This window comes from Dasypus novemcinctus, chromosome 6 (assembly GCF_030445035.2).
Source record: "Dasypus novemcinctus isolate mDasNov1 chromosome 6, mDasNov1.1.hap2, whole genome shotgun sequence".
NCBI classification, from domain to species: domain Eukaryota; kingdom Metazoa; phylum Chordata; class Mammalia; order Cingulata; family Dasypodidae; genus Dasypus; species Dasypus novemcinctus.
In genome coordinates, this window is record NC_080678.1 from 82,095,300 (window position 1) to 82,117,622 (window position 22,323).

Genomic DNA, 22,323 nt, shown 5'->3' on the forward strand with positions numbered 1-22,323 from the left:
AAGACCAAGAAGAAAATATTAGTTTAATAATGATAATGTTTCAATGCATGAAGACCAATAGCTGTAATTTAAAAAGCCAAATATTAGGGCAATAAGCCTTCACTAAAGACATTTAATTTTACTAATGATTGTTGTAATTTTTTTAAAGATGTCATACTCTCCAGTTAGAGACTGGAAATTTTAAAACACCATGATAATCTCATTTATTATAGAGAATTTTCATGAAAACAATTAACTTGCTATAAAGGGGCTATTTAAGTCTTATCTACATTGAGAGTTTTAAAAAGTTCTGGAAAGATACAAACCAAACTGAAAACAGCTATTCTTTCTGGGTAGGGCACAGAACTAAATGAGGTATAGGTCATAGGAACTTTAGTTTGATATATATATAATAAAAATATTTTTTGTAAGGAAAAAATTCATGTATTATTTGTTTAAATAAAGGTAAGTTTTAAAAAGGTACCCAGACACACCCACTAGCATGGCTATGATAAAAAAGAGACAAGGGACTGAGAGGTGACTGCAAAGGTGTGTGGACTTTTTCTCTTTGGAGTAATGAAATTGTTCTAAAATTTTTTGTGGTGATGAACGCACAACACTGTGATTATACTAAAAGCCACTGAATGTACTCTTTGGATGGATTGTATAGTATGTCAATCTATCTCGATAAAACTGCTTTTTAAGAAAAGACAGTAAGTGTTGATGAGGATGTGACAGGATTAGAACCCTCATACACTGCTGGTGGGAATGTAAAGTGGTGCAGTCACTTTGGAGAATAGTTAGGCAGTTACTCAAAAAGTTAAAGAGTTACATATGACCTGGTAATTCCACTCCCAGGTATATAATTAAGAGGTCACATATTGTGTGATTCCATTTATATGAAACATCCAGAAGCGGCAAATCCATAGAGATAGAGCTATTAGTGGTTTCTAGGGAAACGGACTGTAAAAATGGGGCATAACCACTAATGGGTATGAACTTTCTTTTTGAGGTGATGAAAATGTTATGGGATTAGATAAAGGTGACACGCAACTATCTATTATGTAAGTTCTTAGGTTCCATTACCTCAGGAACCATAAATCATTGATTATCCCTTCTTTATCTTTATAATCAACCTCTCCTTTTCAATCATTCTTGCCAAAGTTTTTAACTGGGTATAAGTCTCTCCATCAAAAAAACATTAAAAATTCTTTCCCCCAGCTCTGTCTCCTTCCTCTTCAAGTCCATCTCCTCACAGACTTTTCCCCCTCCCAATCCAGTCCAATCTAGCTTTAGTCTTGAATCAGTCCATCAAAACTGCTCTTGCTGTCATCCATAACCCTACTGTGCTACTAAACCTAACTGCCATTTTCTAATTCTCGTTGTGTTTGCTCTTTCAGTAACATTTGACAATGTTCATTCCTCTTGAAATTCTTTTCCTCAAATATTTATTCTCCAGGTATTTCTTCAGTCTCTTTGGCTGACATCTTCGTCTCCTTTATAGCTTCTGCTACTATATTCTGCCTGCCTCGCAGTGCTCCTCAAGAACATGTTTCCTGTAACCATAAGGCTAGTACATATGCTTTTCTCTCTGCCAAGAATATTCTTTTTCATATTGCAAAGTGACTAAGGATATCACCTTAGTCATTACTTCAAAGTTTTCTTTGACCCCTCCTACTCTGCCAGACTAGACCAAAGCTTCCTAATATGTTAAGAAGAAAATGTTTTTATTAATCACAACCTGAAATTGACACGACATCCTATTAGAATTAAACCAGGAAAAATAATGATGTTATAAAATTTATACTTCTCACATTCACTTCAGTGGAAAATATTACATTTAGGGCTCCTCTTGAGCTTAAGGTTGATTTCATCAACTTTTTTTAAAAAAGAACAATTAACATTTTCACACACTAAGCTTAGTAGTAGTTAGAAAGGCAACTATACAACTATAAAATCTATAATGATAACAACTGAGAGGATTAAGAGTATTTCATTAAATATTAAGAACGACATCTCCATTTTACCTGTTACATCAATGCATCTTTTTCATTGGTAAGACAATTATTTGATGTGGATACCAGTGATTAGCAAGTTTCTTCTTAAGTAACATATATTTGATTGTTCAAGACTAAAATGAGTTTTCTTTCCCCATCTTTCTCTCTTTTGGAACAAAAGCAAATACCTTTGTCTTTTATATATAGGGAGGCAAATATTGAGAAATGCAGCTGTTCTCATCTAAGTTTTATCCTCTCATAATACGGCCAATGAATTATCATTAGGAATTAGCCTTTGAAATACTTCCAGTTTTTAAAATAGCAAGGATTCTGAGTAACTTCTCAAAACCAGCTTCCCAGTTTGGTATATGATCTGATAAACAAGACACATTTGATCTATGTTTTATTAACCTCTTCTATGGACTACACTTTGCCCTCACTTAATGGTTAGAGTTGTGGTTCCAAACAATTTCTATACAAAAATTTTAAATAAGTTTCCATATCACAGAACTGAAATTTTTTTTACTTACATGCCTGTGGAAAGTAATGTGATTATACACATATATACTTGTATACACATGTGTTTATATATATTATGTACTCTTAAGTTAACTTCTACTATCGGAATAAAGCTAGACTGCAGGGACAACTCCACGAGGAACAGTTATGCTCTTCCTTAGAAATCCTTCTCTAGGCTGAGGAAAGCAGGTAAACTTGAAGGATAGGAGAAGGCTATAGTAATCATGATCTGTTAATCCAATATTGCCAGGTCTCACCACCACAGTTATATCCTGGGATTCCTTGGCAGCACTGGTATCTAGAGTATCCTCTGTGAGGAACAGGATATTATTAGTTGAATACCCAATGCTGTGTGCAATCTTCTGGTAACTCTCTACTTGTTCTAATCTTGGTATCAAAGTAACCATCAACAAGCTCAAGAATATCTCCCTCAGGAGATACCCAAATAAGTTTCTGTGCCTCTGCACTCCCTGAAGAATGTATACCTTCATTCCAATTTCTCCATTTCCTGACTGCTGAAACTACAATCTCAAAGAATTCTATCATGACCCAGCTATGAATGCCACCTCCATATGTGGTCCTGCAGCTGTTTCAGCAGAGTGGTCTTATAGTCCTGAAACATCTGCCAGTACATATAATATACACCACAGTCTGGATCATCTGTTGCAGGTCATACACCCTATTCTCAAATGTTGCAGATTTCAGAAAGCCCCATTCAGGTGGGAAACCTCTTCTTGTTTCCTCAAAAACTGGTGCTCCTCTTCCCAATGTGTCACAGATATTCTTCAACAGTTTCTTTGATGTAAGGAAATAAAATGCCTTTCATAAAAGCAATCCAGGTTGTGGTACTCTGATATCTAAAAGGATAACAGTGACATTAGCAAGAACAGAAAGTACAACCATTTCCCTGCCAAATGTTACTTTGAGGATTGGCCTAGTGATAAGGGGAGAATGGTGGCACAAAGCATGCTGAAGAAAATAAGTGGAGAAGGCTGCCACCCTCCTGTTTTTATTTATTTATTTCTCTCCCCTTCCCTCCCCACCCTGGTTGTCTGTTCTCTATGTCTATTTGCTGAGTCTTCTTCGTCTGCTTCTGTAGTTGTCAGCGGCATGGGAATCTGTGCTTCTTTTTGTTGCGTCATCTTGTTGTGTCAGCTCTCCGTGTGTGCAGCACCATTCTTGGGCAGGCTGCACTTTCTTTCGTGCTGAGCAGTTCTCCTTATGGGGCACACTCCTTGCGCATGGGGCTCCTTTACGTGGGGGACACCCCTGCGTGGCAGGGCACTCCTTGCGCGCATCAGCACTGCGCATGGGCCAGCTCCACACGGGTCAAGGAGGCCCAGGGTTTGAACCGCGGACCTCCCATGTGGTAGACGGACGCCCTAACCACTGGGCCAAGCCCACTTCCCCCTCCTATTTTTATAAAACTGTATCCTTCCTTTGTGCCATTTTCACAGTAATAATTTTATATTAACTTATATTATTTGATCAAGTCTTATCACTTTCATTTGACTACCACTTCCTAATACATATAAATTCTGCCTCATTTTGCTTCTCACTGTATCCACAGAACCTACTACAGAGTTAAAGTCACATAGTAGATGCTCAATACATATTTGTCAAATGAATTGAATGCACCCTGAAAAGTTCTTAGAAGTAATCCAAGATTTATTCTACTTTATGATAATTATTTCACCCTGTGATCTCTTGCAAATTTATAGAGACTGGCTAGATATAATCCCTCAGTGTAGCAGAAAGAGAGGAATCAAAGAACTTTATTGTCATAAAGGATCTAGTTAATAACTACACCAAAAACTTTTTTCTCCCAATTCTGATCAGTTCTAGGTAGAACCAATCTGGTTGTTTCCACACACATGTAAAAATGAACATTTGTTTAAATATTATTTCTTTACATCATCTTTGTTCCTTATTAACATAAATAAATTAAGTCTTAAATAGAATATATTGTAGAAAATCACTACTTCAGAGTAAAAAAATTTTAAAACCACCTCCAAAAATATCCCACCAGAATCAAAAAAAGCTTTTTCTACCATTGTAGATAGATTGCTTATCTGCATATATCTTTTTTTTTTTTGAGGATCCAGGGCCAGGGATTGAAGCTGGGACCTTGTACATGGGAAGCCAGCACTCAACTACTGAGCTACACTGGCTCCCTCAAGTTGGTTTTTTCGTTTGTTTGTTGTTTTTGTTTTTGTGAGGTACTTGTTGTTTATTTTTGTTTTAAGAAGGCATGACAGATCGAACCCAGCACCTCATAGATGGGAAGCAGGTGCTCAACCACTTGAGCTACATCTACTCCCTGCATTCATCATTATTTATCTTACTTTAACTAGATCTTTTTTGTTTGTTTTTAAAGATCTTTTTTTATTTATGTCTCTCCCCTCCTCCCCCCCGTTATCTGCTCTCTCTGTTCATTCACTGTATGTTCTTCTGTGTCCACCTGTATTCTTGTCAGTAGCACTCAGGATCTGTGTCTTGTTTTGTTGTGTCATCTTGCTGTGTCAGCTGACCGTGTGTGTGGCACCACTCCTGGGCAGGTTGTGTTTTTTTTTTTTGCATGGGGCAGGCTCTCCTTGAGGGCCGCACTCCTTGCACGTGGGGCTCCCCTACGTGGGGGACACCCCTGCATTGCAGGGCACTCCTTGCGCACATCAGCACTGCGCATGGGCCAGCTCCTCACACGGGTTAGGAGGCCTTGGGTTTGAACCTTGGACCTCCCATGTGGGAGGCGGAGGCCCTATCCATTAGGCCAAATCCCCTTCCCATAACTAGATCTTATGAGCTCATATAACTAAACTGTCTTTTCAGAGCCTATAACAGTATTTACCTTTCAAAAACTAAAATTCCAGTATGTGAATATCTCAATTAAACTACTTTTAAAAATGAGACACCAAAAAAACCCACTAAAACTGAAATCCCATTTCTCTGATCCAGCCCATGTTATTAAAAATGATTAGCTTCTCCATTAGCAAACTATAATAAATTTTCTAGTTTTTTTTAATGATAGACAAGACAAGATGATTTGCCAAAAGGTCACAGATGGCCAATAAAGTAAATAAAAACTTTTTAGGTTTTTTTATTTTTAAACAGGTAAGGATTTCCATACATATTTTGCCCAAGGAAAATTCAATTTGATTGAATGCTGGATCAAGCACATTTCTACTTCCACAAAAGAGATGCAACCACTTAGAAATTTCTCAAAATACAGACATTTGGAATTCCCTTCTGATACTTTCAAAACAGAGATGTTTCCCAGAGCAAATGGGATTAAATTACTACTGACATCAGACCACATAAATTCTCTTTCATTTTGCATTTGAAATTGCTTTTTCAGATATATTTATAAAGGAAACAAACTGTTCATTTATTTCACTTGCAGGAGTCTTCAAAATTCACATTTGTAGTGACTTGGTATAAACTGTCTTGGTATAGCTATTAATTCTCAAAATAGTAAAAACTTTATTTTTATTTGTTAAATATAAACTACACTGGTTATTTTATGCAGCAAATTCTTTGACCAACAGTTAAGACCTCTCTTTCAACATGTATTTTTAAAAGGTCTATTGGACAATTTTCCATTAAAAGATTACACTCACTGTACTATATAATATCTTTTTTACTAGGCTGTTTTAAACATACACAGGTTGTGCACACACCCACAGGCACACACACCGAAGCTAAAATTGTATGAATTCATTTTGGTGTTATTCAGAGTCTTCTGAATACTCTGATGATATTGGCTAAGCGTCTTCAGCTGCAATATATAATATAAAGTACGGTTGTGCCTTTCTCAAAAACCCAATAAACTTGTTTCTCAGAGTATAAATCTAGAATATTTTGAACATAAATTTGGAATGTTTAAAAATATTTAGTTATTAAGGAAAAAACATTTGTAGATCATCTTTCCAACCATAATTTTTTCTGTCTTATTGGCAAGAATCCAATGGCTCTATGGGCTGGATATTTCTTCAAAAGTTCTATTGCCTATGTAGAAAATTTCCAAAAAATGACTTCTAATAAGCTTAGTGGATGAAATTTACTTCATGAAATCATCCGAATTTGATGAAGTTAGATACATATCTTATGGTAGTAAACATGTCTGAAACCATGCAATATTCTCTGAAAAAGTATATAATAGTTTAAGTTTTGTTTTTTATAAAGGTAAGAGATTCAACTTTTTTAGATATGAATGAGGTTCTGTAATAGAATGAAAACTTAGCATAAGCTTAACTTAAAAGAGTTAAATCTAAGCTCAGAAACACCATAAATCACATCTCAAAACATGTCTATACAACTGTGAATCCCTAACATCTATTAGTAGTCCTTAATGACAAAAGCTCCCATGATTAAACTCAAAATCATATTATAGAAAATCTAAACTTTCTTCTTGTCTTCTATTTGGGGTAGGGGGAGGTAGCGGAACAGGGCAAAGACAATTATGAAATCAGGATATATGGAGAAGGGGGTGATGTTTAAAATTAATATATGACAGACATATAGCTTTGCCCTAAAAGAATAAGAAACTGTTGAATCAAGGCATTCTGTTCAGCCCTCAGAGTACTTGTGCTATGACTTACAGCAGTAATTTTCAAAAATTTTTGCCTGAATAGCCCCTAAAATACTTTACTCTTAAAATTACTCTTTTGCACAATTTTTCAGTTGACAACTAAAATTTTTCATCATTTAAATAATTTCAAAAGGATTTAGTTCTGACATATTGCAAATATTGGTAATTTTTTAAATGACTGCTTTTAAATGTATCCAGTGGAATCTAAATACCATGATGATTTTATGCCCACCATCATCTACTTAAAAGAATGGAAAAATATTTTTTAACATTTGGAAATTTTACATTCTTTTTTTTCCCCTTGAATTTCCACTTCCATTTCATTCCATTCTTATCCAAGAGCAGTGGTTTGCTGGTGAAAGCAAAGAATTTGAAAATATTTGACTTGCAAAGGATTTAATATGTAGTCAATCAAAACATTCCCTTTCTCGATACCTATCTGTAGTTACTGGGTAACCAAGGGATTTTTAAACCCTTGCTTTACTACAGAGGCTAAATTATTGTTCTATGTTCTATATTCTATGAAGAGTGGGAACTTTCTCTTACTTCATTGGGAGAACACAACTTTATTTATCAGTTAGGGATTGGAGAGCCTCAGCAGGCATTTTGTAATCTAATGCATTACTTTGGAAAGATCTCTTAACTGTCTCATAACTAACTCTGTTTGATTACTCCATATGAAAACTCATGCAGAGAAATTATCAAATACCTGTAACTAAGAGCCTGGGTCTTTAAAATCAAATCATGGGTTTTGTGAAAATTAGATTCTCAAGAAAAAAGATGGTCCAAATTGACTAAAATTCTCTCCATTACTCCCTTACCTCTTAGATACTCTGTACTGTGCTGTGGTCAATTTTCCAGTCTCAGGGTCATGTACTGTAGCTCGGCTCAGCTACAAAAAAAAAGAGAAAGGACAAGGACTTATTCTAGTAGCAGGCAATTTAACGTTTTGGGTCATTTTGTTTTGCCAAGCCACAGGTGATTGGAAGGGTTCAGATTGTTCTGGATGGTTGGTAACAATTTCAAATCAGCAAAAACATTTAGAAAAGTTGGCAATAAAAACAGCCACTTCCAAATCAAGAGAAAATAGTTTGACAGATTTTTTAGATTTATTGTCCTTTCACTTTTTTTAAAAATAAAATCATCTGAAGTTGGATGTAAATGATTTATAGCACTATGTTTCACAGGCACTTTCTCAAGATCTAGAAGTTAAATGTTCTTTTAAATATTTTGAAAAAAGAATACTATCCTCCTTAAATTCATTTTTTAAAAATTTCACCAAGATATAACTATTTTGAAGTCTTAGGCAAAGTAAAAGGTAACTAAGTTTATAAGTAATAGCATTTGGAAGACTGAGCTCAGAGCACAACCCTATCTTTCCCATTGCCAAGTTTTAAGTCAGCAGATTTTTTTACAAACAAAAAACCTCAACAAGAGGAATACAGATTACTCCATAATGACAATGGCATTTTACAAGACATATAAACAAATGCCAACACAACCATGAAGGATGATGTGAATTCACTGCAGCATTTATGAGTGTAATAAAATTGCATAAATAAAGACTACTCCCAGATTAATCCAGCCTGCTGCTTTTTCTTTTTTTCCTCCCCTTGGCCAAGAAAAAAGAAAAAGAAAGCAAGTATGAGGTAATTTCCTGCATATCTGACACCTGATCTGAAGAAAGATGCAAAGCAGCATATTAATTCCTAAAATAATAGACCAATTAAAGACTTGAAACAGAACTTCTAGTTAAAGGGAAAGACCTGTGAAACACAAAGCAGTTTATCCATGCATATACAAATAGGGAGGTGACTCAAGCTGGAGACTGAAAATGATCTACTTTCCTTAAATGAATAATAAAATTCCTGTTGGATGTACAAAACACTCAATAGAGGGCAAAGTATGCAGCATACACATCTCTTACCTTTTGCTAATTCTGTAATGTACCGTCTCCAAGTCTCCTGTTATTGGGTTTGAAATGGTGGCTCGCCTCAGCTGTGAAGCCAACCATCAAAATAGTTGCATTACAAAATAAAAAATGAATCATATTTATGCAACCAGTCAGAATTTAGGTGTTTTTACAAAGGAAGCTAAAAGAGAAAATAACTCCATACACTTCCAGTCACCTTGTGTTGAGCCTTGAAAACCAATTGATTTTTTAGGTTTTCATTTTTAAAAATTTTAATGGTTTAGTGAAGGAACTGTTTGCAAAGGTTAATGTTATTCAGTTTTCATTTTAACGTCAATCTTTTCTCCATCAAAATATCTACTCAATTATAAAGTGAAATAATCTCGTACTTAATACAAAGACAGATGAAAAGAACTTGTGAGTTTTAAACACTGTAAGAAAGAGGTGGAGGCAAGATAATGATTTCAAAAACTTTTTTTAAAATGGAAGGATGATTCTGAGGTTAACAACAAGAAGAGAGTATGAAATTTTTACTGCAATTGGATTTCTTGATCAAAAACATCCAGACGGAGGCATCCCCTTTGAAGACTGTGGCCTCCAAACCCAGATATAAGACTTGATGTCCAAGCTGAAATTACTGAATATTCTACCAAGATTTTTGGTTTACTGGGTTTATAGGAACCAAAAGAAAATAACGGAATATGAAATAATTATAAGTAGTATTCTGCTTAGCAGAATATATATATAAAAATTCCCTTGAAGAGCACCCATACATATTAGTCAATCTTTTCTATTAATAAGATAATCTTTGTTTAGTAAAAATTAAAAAGTACCAACTTGGAAAAGTAATAAAACTTTTAAAAATTCTTTAACTTTATTCTTCAGTATAGATATCCATATAAATCAACCTTCATGATATAATAAGGGTCAGTAAAATATGGCCCACAAGTCAAATTTGGCCTTTGCCTATCTTTGAAAATAAAGTTTTATTGGAATATACCCACACTCATTAATTTACCTATTATCTATGGCTGTTATGCACTGCAACAGCAGAGGTGAATAATTGTAACAGAGTCTGTATGTACTAAAAACCTAAAAAATATTTATAATTTATGTTTTATTAAAAAGCTGGCCAACCCCTAAATAATAAAAAAAACTCATATATTTGCCTTATGTTTATTCATCAATCTATTTAAGTGACAATAGTTAATATTCACTTATTAAAGACCAAATAAATATGCATGGGTTTTTTTTCTTTATCTGTCCTGTAAATTAAAAATTATTTCAAAATTTAAAATTTAAAGAAAAAATAAAAAAGACCAATTTTTTCTTTTCTTTTCTTTTTTTTTTTTTTTTTGATATACCTGGGGCCAGGGATTGAGCCTGGGACATCATATGTGGGTAGCCAGCATTCAACCACTGAGCCACATCAGAGCCCCTGAATTGGTTTGTTTTGCTTGTTTGTTTTTGTTTTTTTCAGGAGATACTGGAAACCAAACCTGGGACCTCCATGTGGTAGGTGGGTGCTCAACTACTTAAGCCACATCCGCTCCCATGTTTTAAAAACAGGCTCATAGAAAAAAGTCAAGGGCATAAAGGGTAAGGTTTTACATATTCTCACAGAGGAATTTTTATGCTAACCACTAACTTTGTAGAAATGTGTTTACACTAAAATTTTCTTCTTAAGATGAATGTGGGTTACAGTTTGAAAACTATGATGGCAACATTTTAAAGCAGCATGATGCTTGTGCCAAATCTATCTAGTGCTGAAAAGGGAATAAAAACTATTCCAGTACTCCTTCAGATAAAAATACAGAAGATAAGAAATGGTTGGGCTTTGATTAGTCTCTATGATTTTAAAAGACAGCAAAATATAAGAAAATTTTTTTCAAGAAGATATTGAAACACAAATTTGTGGGGGTTTTTTTTGTTTTTTGTTTTAAGGTGGTACGGGTGACTGAACCAGGGACCTTTTACATGGGAATCATGTACCACTGAGCTTCACCCACTCCACTGAAACATAAATTTGTTAGGTATAAATAAAAATCTCACCTACAATTTTCATAATTAAGTGCTTAAAACTCAGTTGTACACCAAATGTAAGATATAGACTATAATAGTAATACTTTGATGATGCTCTTTCATAATTTGTTAACAAATGTTTCACAACAATGCAAGGTATTTGTGGTATGTTTATGTATGTTCATATATGAATGATATACTTCAATAAATTGTTTTTAAAATGAAACAAACAAAAATCAAACAAACCCAAGTTGCAGGATGTGTTACTTACTATGTAGTGATAACAAATGGAGGGAAAAAAATGGTATAAATAGGGCTTAGTTAAGAACTCCATTATGTTGAGGCAATGAAATCTAAAACTATCTGTAGAGTTACTGCTGAATCAATGATCATTTCTTTAATCTTGCAAAGGAAAAACCAATAGAGTAAACCAAGGAGGGAAGAAAAAGAAAAAAGTTATTTACCCTTGGCTTTGCTAAATCTTTGACAACTTCAATTTCTGCATCAGAAATAATATCATGGAAACGAATAATACGAGGCTTGTCCCACTCATCCTCCTGTTTGGCTGGAGCCAGAATAAATTTAGGATTCCGGTTTCCATCATGGTAGCGGCAAAAGAGTTTTTTCTGTCTCCGAGGAGTCTATAAAGTTAAGAAAAATGATGGCTATATTAGAGTAATAATATTTTTAATACTTGCCTATGCAATAAGGAACAATAATCATACTTGCATATACATGGAAGGATATGGAATGCTATACTAATGAAACAGTACTCTGTAAATTAGTAAGAGTAATTTTATGAAGAAAAGATGGGAGGCCTTAAATAAAAATAAAAGTAGTGTTTCTTTTTTACCCCTTCCCTCACCAAACTAAAGTTCAGGTGTTATAAATATGAAAGAAAGAATGAAATGATTATGGAATTATGAAAGGAGTGGCTAGCATTGCTCCTAACTTCACGAAGTCTCTGGGCAGCACCCAGAAAGACAAAGTTTGGTGGGGGAAGAGGGGGGCAAGGAGGAACCTAACCAGGTTTTCCTAAATATCTTTCAGTTAATGCTTATGGCAAAAATTTAAAGGATTTTTTAAGAGAAAAGGGATCAAATGGGTAGCTCAGAAAAAAAGAAAGATGTTATTAAACAATGAAACCAGGTGCTTTCATTAGAAGGTACAAAAACAGTACAGTCAACACAACAGAAAAGTTCCCTACAGTCATCTATGTATTATATCAACTAAATTATTTCAAAGCTGATTCTTCCCTTGATTAAAATATTTACAAAGTTATAATAATATTAGTTTTTGTTTTAATTGTTAGGTAACATACTAAAACAAATAATGATTCATGTTTATCTTCCATGTACTTTACTTACCTAGAGTCAGATCCAAGGCTTTATATCAAAGAAGTCTTTTATATGATGATGAAATTAATTTAACTATTCAGAGAAAATGGATGCTCCCTCCATCTTGGACAGAGCTGACATATAATGTGCAACATCAACAAACTGGCAAATTATTAAGACTGCTACTTTGTACCTATAGTTCTACTTAATTGATGCATTCTTTTTTAAAAGTTTTGAAGGGCAATAAAAAAAAATCTGTTTACTACTGGAAATTTGAATACTACTTAGATATTTGATGATATTAATAAAATATTGTGAATTTTTATAGGTGTGATAATGGTACTGTAGTTATTTCAGTTCTTATCTTGAAAGGACACATACTGAAAATACTAAGAGACGAAAATTTTTAAAAATTAATTCTAACAAAGTATTACTACTTTTGTTAGCATGTCAGCTCCCAAAGCAAAAGCAAGCATGTCCTCCCAGGATCCCACACACCCAACTGTCAAAAGAGTCAACAGTTATGATCTACTTATTTGCTATTAGACACTAGGCTGTCAACAGTCATCAGTATAAAAATGTAAAGCCCAGCTTGAGTTTATGGGTAGTAAAGTAAAAGAGTTAAACACTATGCAAAAAGTTCATGCTTTAAAGTTTTTACTCCAACAATTAAATAACTCCTACATACGTCTGCAATCAACTGAATACTAGTCCCAACATGATATTCCTTAAAAAAAGAGTTCCATGATCTATTAATATTGGGAAATAATATATATCATAACCATAATATGCATTACCATAAAAATGCTCTGAGAAGTCCTAAAGGTAAACAAAAACCTTTTCAACTTTGTTTAACAAGCATTACCCAAACTTATTTCACCATGGAACTTTTTTGTGTATGTGCCCACTATGTATTAATATCCTGAAGAATTGGTATTCTCAGTTATAAATACATAAACACTAAATAAGAGAGATATTTATAGACACATTTTAGAGAATGAATATTAAAGCCAAGTCTGTTGAAAGTTTCTCATTCTGAATATTTTCTTAAATAGATTAAAACTTTTTGCTACTAAGGAAGCTTATCTAGGTAGACCAGGAGCGAAAACACAAGAGATTATTGTACAGATGAATACATTAGGTCTAACAGGATGGGTTAAAATAGTATACTATTTCTATCTGAAGAATGCTGAAATCCTTTTGCATTAAGGTACAAGAAAAAACTTTATCATTTCCCTTAAACTTATCTAATTCTTTGTGCTGGAAAATAAGCCTCTTTGGTCTATGAAAAGAACAGTATTATTAAAAATGCATGTCATAGTATATGATTCACAAACTTTATTCTAAAGCTGTTTTACTAATAGTTGCAGCATATCAAGCATAATACCTACAGTGAGGTGATGTGGCATACTGCCATACTTTACTACATGCAATCACTCTGATTTTCATCACATAGCCTTAAATATAAAAAAACTCTGACTCTCTAGAACTATGTACCAACACATTTACACACACATTCTCTCACACAATTGGCTTTTCCACTTTACCATTTTGATACCCTCCCCACGGCACAGCATTTCGTACTTCTGTCTTTCGGGCAAGTAATCCACAACACCTTTTTTCTTCAGTGTGGTTTTGTGGTCAGATTGGTCATGTGAAGTAGATTTATTGACATCTTTTTCTTTAGCCATTATATACTCAAAATATTTTAAGTTACCAGTAGCTCTCTGATGTTCAGGATCTATTAGAAGAGAAAGAAAGCATGTCCACTGGTAAGATTAGTTATTCAAGTATCCAAATATAGTAATATAAAAATAAGGAACCATATAATTTATCTTCCAAACCAGGATGCTTATGAGAGTGAAAGGGAGCACTAATAAAAATTATTATACCAAAACAACAGGTGCAAGCCAGTGCAGGCCTAGGTAAAAGAGAACATATAGTCACTGGTATATTAAATTATGTACCCCAACATAGACATGTTCTTAATATTAATCCATATTCCAGTTGGCATGAACCCATGGTAAATAAGACCTCTTGAATATGTTATTTTTAGTTAAGGTGTGGCCCAACTGAATGAGGGTAGGTTTTAATCCAGATTACTGGAGGCCTCAGAAAGAGAACTGGGAAGTCACAGAAGATAGAAAGGAGAGGATATGGCCATTTGACAGAAACCCTACAAACCCTAAAGACTGCTGACAGCCAGCACTAGAATGCTATAGGGAAAAGGCAAGCCTTGCCAATATCTAGATTTTGAACCTCTTCTAGGCTCAAAACTGTGAGGCAATAAATTCCTCTTGTTTAAGCCAACCCATTGTGTGAAATTTGTGATAGCAGCTCTGGCAAACTATCACCCCATATAAAAAACAAGTCATTCATTTCAAGGTAGCAACTATTGCTTCAACTTTGGGAAGTTACTAAATCAGCCAAAAGAACTATGTTCAATTTTTTTATGTTAAATGCAGTTTAAACTCTTAGTCATCCTACTTTTTTTTAGCAATGGAGAAGATTTCTCTGAGGTTAAAAGTAATCACCATAGGGAAGGCAGGGAATATATAGTTCAAAGGCAAACTTTACCACAAATACATCACAAACGCAGAATCAACAGCATACTTCTGAGGACTGAATGGAATTCAGTCCCAAATTTATAAGTGAGAAGGAAAAGGAAAACTAAAGATGTAATTTCCAAATAAGCCAGAATGTACTAATTTCCTCCAAATTACTAGTCATAATTTTTAGCTCTTGTAGTAAGGGAAAAGAGGGCTGCTTGACCCATGCAGGGAAAAATAAAAAACACACACAGGCACAGGCACAAATGGAAAATAAAGGGTATAGAGAATTCACTTGTGACATTAAGTGTTTAGGAATTCTAGCCCTGGATTTATAAAATATTTCTTGTATTTGGGAAACTGCTCACAATCTATGTTGTGATAAAAAAAGTACTAGATTATTTTTGCAAAAGAAAGGAAAAGTGTGTATATGCTTGGATGGGGAAAGAGTCATATATTGCAAGGAAACAAAAAGGTATTAACTGTGGATATCTGAGGGATTGGCTTATTGGTGATTCTTCAATATCTTTTTCTATTTTTGAAGATTTTTCTACAATGAGTATATGGTACTTTTTAAATCAGAGAGAAAAAAATCACTGAAAAATACTGAAAGAAAAAAAGTTACTTGTACTAATATCCTAATTTATTCATCCAAACTAGGAGATAACTGTTAAAACTTCATTTTCAGATGACTTATCCTTTTGAGTCATAATTATTTGACTCTTTAGATATACACATTTCACCTACTCATAAAAATAATTAATTTTTAAAAAGTTTTAAAGTTTTATTACATACCAAAGATATACTACTGAATTAGCAGTGAACGAATGTGGAATTTATCTCCACAGACTCTGATATAATAGGTCTGGGGTGAGACCAGGATTTTCACTTTTTAAGAAATGTCTAAGTAACTCTGATGCAAGTCGCCCCTGGGTCATACTTGGAGAAAGGGAAACACTACATCTTTGTTCAAAAATACTAGTGGTAAAATTCTCCTACCACATTTTTCTAACATTTTCTGACAGTCAGTGTTTCAGTTTCTTGGGCTGCTCAAGCAAATACCAATGCAATGGTTTGGATCAAATAATGGGAATTTATTTGTTTATGGTGTTGAGGCAAAAAGAAAGTCCAAATCAAGGCATCATCAAGGTGATGCTTTCTCCCGGAAGACTGTCGCATTCCTGGGGCTAGCTTCAGGTGATCCTGGGGTCCTCAGCGTTGATATGGTGAGGCACATGGTAGCATTTTCTAATCTCTCCCTTCTCTTCCAGGTTCAGCTTTTTGCCTCCTGTGGCTTTTTCTTTCTCTGTCTGAATTTCATCCGACTTACAAAAGACTCCAGTAACAGGATTAAGACCCATCCTGATTGGGATGGACCACAACTTACCTGAATTAACTTCATCAAAAGGTTCTACTTAAAATGGATTCACACCCAGAGGAATGGTTTAAATTTAAGAACATGTTTTTCAAGGGTACATTCGGCTTCAAACCACCACAGATAGGTCAAATATATTTTCAGTCCATTTATTTCACATTACTTTATTTCTGAAAATGAAGTAAACCCATAACACCCTTCAAAGGAAAGTGGCTAACATTTAATATGGCAATATGGTAAATAAACATTTTTGAGTGAGTTACCTAGGTTTATGTTCCAATTTTGAAATTCATAAAGAGTACAGGGCAGAGAAAAACAGGAACCTTTTATCAACTTCTAAAGTTCTATTGGATGAAAGAAATCTGTCCTTTACTTTGAGGATAAACAAAGAAGACAAAGTATGTCTGACAAATGAAGATCTTGATTTCTAACAAATAAAAAAACACCAAAACTATATGACAATACATATACATCCTCCAATATAGCTATAGCTATAACCTTAAATTAGGCTCAGTCAACATACCAAGTTCGAGAAGTTTCTTTGTAAGCAAAAGTGCCTTATCCAGGTCTCCCTGCTGGTATACAGCATAGCTCAAATAATCTAGAACAGACACTTTATCAATGACAGAAACCTCTCCTTCATCCAGCTGCCTCAGAGCCTGTTCCATCCACAGTTCCGTATGATAATAATCTGCTTCTGTATAGGCCACTTTGCCCAACTCAAAGCAGTCCTCAACGGTTAGGAAAGATTTGTGTTTTACTGCTGTGGAAAGAAAATACAGAGAACTTTAGCAATCTTAATACCATTCTCTATATAATTATGACTATACAGTTTAAGTGTTATCTCACTTTCATTTGAATGTCATAACAATTTGCTAAGGTAAGAAAAGCAGATATCATTCTAATTTTTCAAACAAAGGAACAATCTAAAATGTTATGTAATATGACAAGGATCATACAGCTGGTAATGGGGGTGTAGGACACAGAGAAACCAAGACTTTTTTTTTTTAAATGTACTGGGACCAGGGATTGAACCAAGGACCTCATATGGAGGAGGCTGGTGCTCAACCACCGAGCCACACTGGTTCCCCTAAGTTGGCTCCCTTGTCTGTTTGCTTCTTGTTTGCTTATTGTCTACTCATTGTTTTTTGCTTATTGTCTGCTCACTGTTTGTTTATTTTCTTTAGGAGGCACCAAGAACCTAACCTGGGATATCTCCCATGTGGGAGGTGGGCAGTCAACTGCTTGAGACACATCTGCTCCCCCAAGGCTTTTAAATTATCCATCATCATACCAAAACAAAGCTTCAATTAAATTGAAATATGCTATTTGCTAACACAGCAGCAATCATTAAATGAAATATACCTATGTAACAATCAAAAATCTTGGCAAGAGAGGAATGCAGGAAGAAAGACAAACAAACCTATCAATGTGGTTTTTTAAAAATTATATATATTTTTTATTGAATTGTCTTTTTTTTAAGATACATAACTCACAAAAAATGTTACATTAAAAAAAGTAAAAGGTTCCCACATACCCCACCCCTCCCACATCAACAACCTCCCTCATCTTTGTGGCACATTCATTGCATTTGGTGAACACATTTTGGAGCACTGCTGAACTGCATCGATTATAGTTTACATTGTAGTTTATGCTCTCCCCCAGTAATTTCAGTGGGTTATGGCAGGTTATATAATATCCAGCATCTGTCCCTGCAATATCATTTAGGACAACTCCAAGTCCCAAAAATGCTCCCACATCTCATCTCTACTTCCCTCTTCCTGCCCTCAGCAACTACCTTGGCCACTTTCTTGGGTTTTTTAAACTTGTTAACAGCATTACATACCATAAAGTTCACCCATTTATAACATACAAGATATGCTAAAGGAGGTTTTCAAGTTGAAAGGACGCTAGACAACATATCAAAGCTGCAAGAAGAAATAAAGGTCTCTAGTAAAAGTAATAACATGGGTAAATATAAATGTAAGTACTACTGAAATTTAGTTTGTAATTCTACTTTTTACTTTCTTCTGGATCTAAGAAGCAAATAAATTATAAACAATAAATCAATGGACTTAATGTATAAATATATAATTTGTGACAAGAACTACATAAGGTGAGACAGAAGGGGTATAGAAACATAGTTTGTTTATGCTACTGAAGTTAAATCGGTATCAAAGCAAATGAAATTGTTATAGATTTAAGATGTTATATTTAAGTCCTGATGGTAACCACAAAGAAAGGATTCAAGTTTACACAAATTCATAGAGACAGAAAGTAGAGTACAGGTTACCAGGTGTATTGGTGTAGAGGTTCTGTCTAGGGTGATGATAAAGTTCTGGTACTGGATGGTGGTAAGGGTAGCACAATATTGTAAATGTGATGCTTTGGGTATGCTTGGGGATGTCTAAAATGGGAAAGTTCATGCTGTATATTTGCTTCCACAATTAAAAAAAAAATGAAAGGAAGAAAGAGCAGCAAAAGAGATAACTGACAAATAAATGCGGTACATGACCATGGACAGAATCTAATAATGTAGGAGAGATGGTTCAAAAGGACGTTACTGGGATGTATGTAAAACTCGGAATACAGAGTGTGAGCTTTATATCAACGTTCAATTTCTTGAACTTGATAACTGTAATTAAGGTGGTTACATGAGTATCTTTGATCTTAGTAAAGGTACATGGAAGTATTGTGTTCAAGGAGCATGACGCATACAACCTATTTCCAAATGTTCAAAAAATAGACAGCCAGATAGATAAGATATATATATATACAGATGGACAGATTAAATGATATGGCAAATGTGGAAAACATGTTTAAATCGATGTTTATGGGTAACTGGGGCCAGAGGTAGTGGTATGTTGGAGTTCTCTATGAGTTTTTAATTACTTTTGCATTAGTCCTTTAAAATTTGAAATACTTTCAAAAGTGTAAGTTTATATTTTAAAAAAGCTAGAACTAAATTTTAAAAACAGAAAACAAAGCCTCCCTGGGCATCTTGGTCCCAGAAAAAGCAGTGTGGGGGGGTGGGGGTGGGACAAACTTACTAAGCAATTTAAACAGTGTGTAAGGCACATCTAATAAGAGAATAATGGACCTAGAAGAGAAAACTGAATACCCAGAATGCAGCAAATAAGAAAGATAAATATGAAGTATAAGTTAAAAGACAAGAAGAGGGAAGCTGATGTGGCTCAAGCAATTGGGCTCCTACCTCCACATGGGAGGATCACGGGACCTCCTGGAGAAGGCAAGTTGGGGCAACAGGCAGGCAGGGCAGGCTGACTCAACAAGATGACTCAACAAAGAGACACAAAGAGAAAGACAATGAGAGACACAACAAACCAAGGAGCTGTGATGGCTCAAGCAATTGAGCACCTCTCTCCTACGTGGGGTGTCCCAGGTTCTGTTCCCAGTGCCTCTTAGAGAAGACAAGCAAACAGCAAATGCAAGCAACAGGACGATGGGGGGTGGGAGGATAAATAAATAAAATAAATCTAAAAAAAAAAAAAAAAGACAAGGAAGATGATGATGGACAACACCCATCCCAAAAAAGAGAGAGTATCTACAACTGAAGCACGACAGTTACATACTTCTGCCCCACGAAATCTAAGACTCCTCTCAATCTGTAACAGTGGGCATCACCATGCCACAATCCTCAAGATTGAGGAATAAACAAACATAGGGAGGAATGCAACTGTGGACTTAAGTAGACTTACAATTATTCTAGCAATGGAGGAACTTGTATCATTGATAAAAAGGCAGTAGCCACCAGAAGTTCTGAGGGGAGAGAGAGGCAAGAATAGATGTAAGACGGGGTATTATGGTGACACTGGAATTTTGCTACTCGACACTGCAATGACAGATAGAGGCCATTAGACATTTTGTCAAAACCTGTAAAATTGTGAAGCGCAAAGTGTAAACTATAATGTGAGCTATAATTCATGGTTAGTAGCCAGATGATGGGAGAATTAAGGGCAAGCGCAGAAGAGACAGGAACAGAGACTGCAAAATTGACAGGAAACCTCTCTCCACATCTGAGTTCCTCAAGGTCAAATTCCAGTGAATCCTAAAGGAGAAAGATGAAAAGAACAGACAAAAAGAGAAAAAGATACAGAAGATCACACAGCGAATGGACACAGACAGCAGAAACAGCAGGGTGAGGGAAGGGGAGGGGAAATTTTTTTTAAAAACACACACATGAAACTTCAGATTCAGAAACCACAAAGATTCCCAAGCCAAATCAAGCTCATCTAAGAACTTAAGAATGGGTTTCAAGAAGGAGGAAAAATAATTCCACAAGGGAAGCCTGAAGTGCAAGAAAGAAAGATAAGCACAAAAAAAGGTATGCATTTGAGCTAATCTAAATTAAAGAAAAATGATTGGTGAGTCTGTGGGGAAACAGGTACTCACATATTGCTGATAGGAATGACACAACTCCTAAGAGTAACTGGGACAATATCTAGCAAAATCACCTATGAACTTACTCTTTAACCTAGAAAAATATCTCTAAGATAAACTAATAAAAACACAAAATAAAATATGTACAAGATATTGACAGCATTTTTTTAAAAAAGAGTGATTGATTGATTCCCAACCCCCCCATGGCTTGTTTTGCTGTCTGTTCTCTGTGTCCATTCGCTGTGCATTTTTCTGCGTTGCTTGTCTCCTTTGTTGCATCATCTTGCTGCGTTGGCTCTCCACAGCGCGCAGGCCATCAGCTCTCCGTGGTGTGCGGGCCAGCTTGCCTTCAAAAGGAGGCCCTGGGATGTGAACCCAGGGGTTCCTATGTGGTAGACAGAAGCCCAATCAATTGAGCCACAGCCGCTTCCCGACAGCATTATTTTTATAATAGCAAAAGACTAAAAACAAAACAGAAGTCCATCAAAAGGGGCTTGGTTAAATAAACTATAGAGTAACTATAGAGTGGCTGTAAAAAGAAAGAGATTTCTATATATGACATGAAGTGTTATCTAGGACATATCAATAAATTAAAACACCAAGGTATGGAACAGTGATTGTTCTACATGCCACTCTTTGTGTATGTGCTGAGAGGAAATAAGTACACCTATTTGTATTTTCAAAAGGAAACAATGGGAGAAGCGGCTATGGCTCAATCAGATGAGCTCCCGTCTACTATATGGGAGGTCCTGGGTTCATGTCCCAGGGCCTCCTTGTGAAGGCAGGCTCACCCACACGCCGTGGAGTGCTGCCCAGCCTGCAAGCGCCGTGAAGAGCCAACTCATCAAGGTGACGCAACCAAAAAAGGAGACAAGCAAAAACACAGAAGAGCGTGAATGGACACAAAGAGCAGACAGCAAGCAAGCTGCAAGGGGGGAGGGGAAATAAATAAATACAGATACAGAAGAACACACAGCGAATGGACACAGAGAGCAGACAGCAAGCAACAACAAAAAAAGCCATAAGGGAGGGGGGGGGAATTTTTAAAAAAAGGAAAAAATGGAAATAGAAAAATTGATAATGAGTATAGAAATAAAAGTGAGATTCTGTGAAAGCACCTTATTAGTATAGTTTCAACTCTGAAAGCCTATAAAAGTTCTACATTATTAAAAAGAATACATTAAATGATAAAAAAATAAAATTAAAAAAGAACAGTCTCTAAAAATTGGGGGGGAAATTGAAACAAATGAACCCAAGTGCTTAACACTATGGTGGTATAACCACACAGAGAAACAAATTACTCAGGTGTCTTCATAGCAATATTTTGACTGATCATATCTACTGTGATATACTCTAAGGACAAAAATTACAAAGAAATAAATTGCATTCAGTAGCCAAGAGTTATTAATAATAAAAGTATTGTTATTTTGAAAGTACTTTAAATATATTGCACAATATTAAAAGAAGTAATTATGTTCATGTTATTAGGAACCAAAATTCTCAACATAAGAGAAAAGAGATGTAAACAAAAACCTGTACTGTTAAATTTGACTTAGAATTAACAATATAAACTTCACATATTTCCTGTCTGTCTACTGAAAAGAATTAGAATCTATGACAAACTCAATAGCAGTAAGCACTGAA

General features: G+C 35.1%; 1 protein-coding gene and 1 pseudogene across 2 annotated transcripts in view; both read right to left on the reverse strand.

Moving 5' to 3' along the window:
• Positions 1-22,323, reverse strand: part of P4HA1 (prolyl 4-hydroxylase subunit alpha 1) — a 113,358-nt gene that overhangs the window by 31,605 nt on the left and 59,430 nt on the right. The window contains exons 6-9 of one of the 2 annotated variants that reach the window (XM_058299004.1): positions 16,802-17,041; positions 13,902-14,095; positions 11,482-11,658; positions 7,905-7,975 (exon numbers count right to left, since the gene is read on the reverse strand). In XM_058299004.1, the coding sequence (XP_058154987.1) occupies positions 7,905-7,975; positions 11,482-11,658; positions 13,902-14,095; positions 16,802-17,041 (682 nt within the window). Of the gene's footprint in view, positions 1-7,904; positions 7,976-9,010; positions 9,082-11,481; positions 11,659-13,901; positions 14,096-16,801; positions 17,042-22,323 lie in introns of both variants that reach the window. The other variant, XM_058299005.1, reaches the window with a different exon arrangement.
• Positions 8-7,892, reverse strand: LOC131278749 (enolase-phosphatase E1 pseudogene; annotated as a pseudogene).